General features: G+C 62.0%; 1 protein-coding gene across 1 annotated transcript; it reads left to right on the top strand.

Annotated features, from left to right (window-relative positions):
* The first annotated feature begins 217 nt into the window (after positions 1-217).
* Positions 218-2,251, top strand: HES2 (hes family bHLH transcription factor 2). Its single transcript, XM_030805419.1, has 4 exons — positions 218-355; positions 429-524; positions 879-978; positions 1,066-2,251. The coding sequence occupies exons 1-4, from the start codon at positions 311-313 to the stop codon at positions 1,344-1,346; spliced, it is 522 nt and encodes a 173-aa protein (XP_030661279.1). The 5' UTR covers positions 218-310; the 3' UTR covers positions 1,347-2,251.
* The last annotated feature ends 1,762 nt before the right edge of the window (positions 2,252-4,013 follow it).

The following is a 4,013-nucleotide window of genomic DNA, read 5'->3' as shown; positions in this document are numbered from 1 at the left end:
GTGCTCTGGGACAATTGGGGGCCGCCACCCCGCGGTAGATAGGACGCGAAGGCGGGGAACGGGATCCCCAGGGGCGTCGCGGTCTCCCCTCCCGGCTCCACCCTGCGCAGGAACAAAGGCAGGAGGTGGGACCAGCGGGCGGCCGGACTCCGCGGGGCGGGGCGGGGCGGGTGAGCCGCTCACTTAAAGCTCGGCCGCGGGCGCGGCGCGCACTCGTCTGGCACCAGCCCGGGCCGCGCCCGGGACCTTATTCCGGACCTCGGTTTCCCTTTGCGTGGGGCTCGCAGCTGCCACCGCTTTCCCGCGGAGCATGGGGCTGCCTCGCCGGGCAGGGGACGCGGCGGAGCTGCGCAAGGTGGGAACCGGGGACTGGGGGCGGGGCGGGGGACTCCGGGGACCCGTCTAACCACCGCGCCGCCTGTCCGCAGAGCTTGAAGCCGCTGCTGGAGAAGCGCCGGCGCGCGCGCATCAACCAGAGCCTGAGCCAGCTTAAGGGGCTCATCCTGCCGCTGCTGGGCCGGGAGGTGAGCGCGCCCGGGCGGAGGACAGAGGGTCCTGGGGCGCGGAGCGGGGGCAGGAGGACCGGGTGCTCCTGCGGGAGGAACCCGCCAGGGGGTTCCGCGCGGCGCCCGAGGCGGAGGTCCTGGGGCGCGGAGCAGGGGCAGGGGGACGGGGTGCTCCTGCGGGAGGAACCCGCCAGGGGATTCCGCGCGGCGCCCGAGGCGGAGCCTGGGTGGGATGGGCGCGTCGGAGCGGACCCCCAGCAGGCCACGGCGCGCCCCACACCCAGCTCCCGACTAGAGCGCGGGTGCGCACGGTAGCCGGCCAGAGTTCTGTCTTGGTGGTTCTCTGTCCCTCTTCCTCGTGGCCGGGCGCAGAACTCCAACTGCTCGAAGCTAGAGAAGGCAGACGTCCTGGAAATGACCGTGCGCTTCCTGCAGGAGCTGCCTGCGTCCTCATGGCCCACGGCAGCGCCCCGTGAGTGAGCCCGCCCTGCCCTGCCGCGCGCTCTGCACCCCGCCCCCCTCACCCTACCCCGCGCCTCACGCGGCTCTCCGCCCGCAGTGCCTTGCGACAGCTACCGCGAGGGCTATAGCGCCTGTGTGGCGCGCCTGGCCCGCGTGCTGCCCGCCTGCGGAGTCCTGGAGCCCGCCGTGAGCGCGCGCCTGCTGGAGCATCTGTGGCGGAGAGCGGCCAGCGCCACCCTCGACGGCGGGCGCTCTGGGGATTCCAGTGGTCCGTCTGCCCCCGCCCCAGCGCCCGCGTCTGCCCCAGAGCCCGCATCCGCGCCCGTGCCCTCGCCGCCCTCGCCTCCCTGCGGCCCTGGCCTCTGGCGGCCGTGGTAGCCCCTCGGCCGGTCCACAGACCCTGCCGACTGCTTGGGACCTTGGGGCACTGGAAAGGTTGTAGCTCTTGGTGGCGGCTGCTATTCCCATCATTAGGGGCCAGCCCAGTACCCACACCCAGGCCGGAAGCCGGATGTTTGTGACTGGCGTGGCGGACTGAAAGCCCTGGGGCTGGGGCTCGGCTCGGAATAAAAGGAGCGTCCCTGCTTCAGCCCCCAACTTGGCCGGAGAAAAAAGGACAAGAGGCAGCAGGGTGAAGAAGCAGCCCCCCATCCCAGCTGGTGGGGATAGTTTTGGAACTGGACCCCGCAGCTGCGTGGGCAGCCGACACACCCACCCCAGCACTGGCACCAGACCAGAGCCAGAGCCAGGACCTGGGCAAAGTGCAGCTGTGCACCTTGCCTGGTCGCTGCTCTCCCAGCCCTGCCTGGGCCTACCTCCTGCCCAGCTCTGCTTGGGACCCTCTGGGCATGCAGCAGCAATAGCCTAAGGGCTCTGGTCACTTCCAGGGCTCTACAGGGCAGCAGAGCAGAGCAAAAGGGTGCATAGGCTGGGAGCCATCACCTCACTCCTAGGCTTTTCTGCCCAGAGCCCCCAATTATAGGGGCAGTATACATCCAGGGGTGTGTGCGGTGGGGCTGGGGGATTCCTTAAGTGACTTTGGGAAGGATTTGTTTTCCCAAGCATCAATTTCTCACCTGGGCATTGCACCCCAGGCTATGCAGTCTTTCAGTGTGAGGAAGGGGCAGAACAAGAATGAGGCTGCCCTGTGGCCTCAAGGAAGCTTGTGGCTTTGGAGGATCTGACTCCAGCACAGAGTCTGTGCCAATGTGGGGTGAGCAGGGCCCCTGCCATGGAGCAGCAGGAATTTGAGGGATGGAGCAGGGTAAAGAATGGGAAACATCTTCACTTGTTTTTTTTCTTGCAAACTACTCCCTGTTACTCATTGAGACTGGTTACTGGAAGCAACTTGTTAAGATTTTTCTTTCTGGGTGGGTGTGGTGGCTCACACCTGTAATCCCAGCACTTTGGGAGGCCAAGGTGAGTGGATCACCTGAGGTCAGGAGTTCGAGACCAGCGTGGCCAATATGGTGAAGCCCCCATCTCTACTAAAAATACAAAAATTAGCCGGGTATGGTGGTGTGTGCCAGCTATTTGGGAGGCTGAGGCAAGAGAATCACTTGAACCTGGGAGGCTGAGGTTGCAGTGAGCCAAGATTGAGCCATTGCTTTCCAGCCTGGGTGACACAGCAAGACTCCGTCTCAAAAAAAAAATTATTTTTTCTTTCTTTTCCATGGAGGCCTAGAGTCCCTTTAAAGGCTAGGAAGGGGCTGCTGATCCCAGGAGTGCCCACGAGGAGTAGGGGGCACTGGTGGCCCATAATCAGGCAAACACCCATCATTTCATGGGGGATTAATGAAATCATAGGCAAACACCCATCATTTCATGGCTGAGCATTTGCAGAAGGTGGAGGATTCTCGCCCTAGTCCCCAAATCAGCAGCCTGTGCTAGGGACCAGAGCACCCGGGGCAAGAAGACAGAACCAATGTGGGGGTGGGGATGGTCACTAAATCTGACTGTGCCACACAAGCCCATGATGACCTTGGCACTGGTTTGGGTGGCAGGATATGAAGGAAGCTGCAGGCATTATTGAAAAAGTCATTGTTAAGCCAACAGGGTGAGGCTCCCAGCAAGGCCGTGCCATCTTCCCACCTCCCTGGGCCCAGAGGGTTAGACTGTAAGCTCCCGGAGGGCAAGGCTGGGGCTGAGCGCGCCTCCATGTCCCCAAGGCACAGGGTGCACAATGGGTGCTCACTGAACATAGTGGACTAGTGAGCAGAGGATGAGAGGATGACCCTGTAATGAGCCTTGAACAGTCTGGCATTTGCCTTAACTCCCACTCCCAAGCCCTGGGATCACTGTTGGATATTTACTCCATGAGGACAAATACTGGGGAGGTGTGGAGAGGATGGAGGGTAGGTTCCTTTTACTTTCACCCATTTCTGAGAATGAGAGCCTGTTGGCACTGCCTTCATGAGCCTCCGGGAGCAGGTAACCTGTGGCCCAAGCCCACCTAGGACTCCACATCAGGCAGGCACACGACTGGCCCCTTGTCCCCATAAAAACTCTCAGTACAGCTTAAACTCTGTAAGAACTAACCAGCCAGGAGGACCGTCGCTTCCTCTCAGCCATGCTTGCCACCTCTTGCTTCTGAGAGTCCATCTCAGTTCATAGTTCTGTGACTTGCATTGACCTGGCTCCAATCAAGCTACAACTCAAGCAGTCAGAGGGAGGAGGATTGTAGATGGGCCAGTGACTCACAGGGTCAGGCGCTCGGGGGAGCCTGAGTCAGGAGGCCAGTGGGCCCTAGAAGGGAGGGAGCAAGCCTGGGTGGGTAAGGTTCTGGGCCCCAGGCAAGAAGGCAGAGTTTCTCCGCAGGGGTGTGTGCAAGAGCTGCCCAGAAGGTCTCCGCTGGCTCTCCAAGCCGGGCTTGTGAAATAGGAACGCCAACATCCTCCTCCACAGGCAGTAGCAGGCACCTCCTCTTCAGGTGCCCCCAAGCCCTATCTGATGGGCAAAGGTGAGTGCAGGGCAGTGGGCTTTTCCTGTGCAGAGGGAGACTGATTCAAAGGGTCATTTATGACCCTTCACAAGTCCCACATCCTG

The sequence above is a fragment of the Nomascus leucogenys genome, chromosome 24 (genome assembly GCF_006542625.1).
Source record: "Nomascus leucogenys isolate Asia chromosome 24, Asia_NLE_v1, whole genome shotgun sequence".
NCBI classification, from domain to species: domain Eukaryota; kingdom Metazoa; phylum Chordata; class Mammalia; order Primates; family Hylobatidae; genus Nomascus; species Nomascus leucogenys.
Note: the sequence above shows the minus strand (reverse complement) of the source record. Positions and strands in the feature narration are given on the sequence as shown.

Excerpts from the sequence above, each read along its gene's own strand:
- HES2 (XM_030805419.1), top strand. The coding sequence starts at position 311 with ATGGGGCTGCCTCGCCGGGCAGGGGACGCGGCGGAGCTGCGCAAG. Across the intron at positions 525-878 it reads TGCCGCTGCTGGGCCGGGAG|AACTCCAACTGCTCGAAGCT; the intron begins GTGAGCGCGCCC and ends GGCCGGGCGCAG. Across the intron at positions 979-1,065 it reads ATGGCCCACGGCAGCGCCCC|TGCCTTGCGACAGCTACCGC; the intron begins GTGAGTGAGCCC and ends CTCCGCCCGCAG.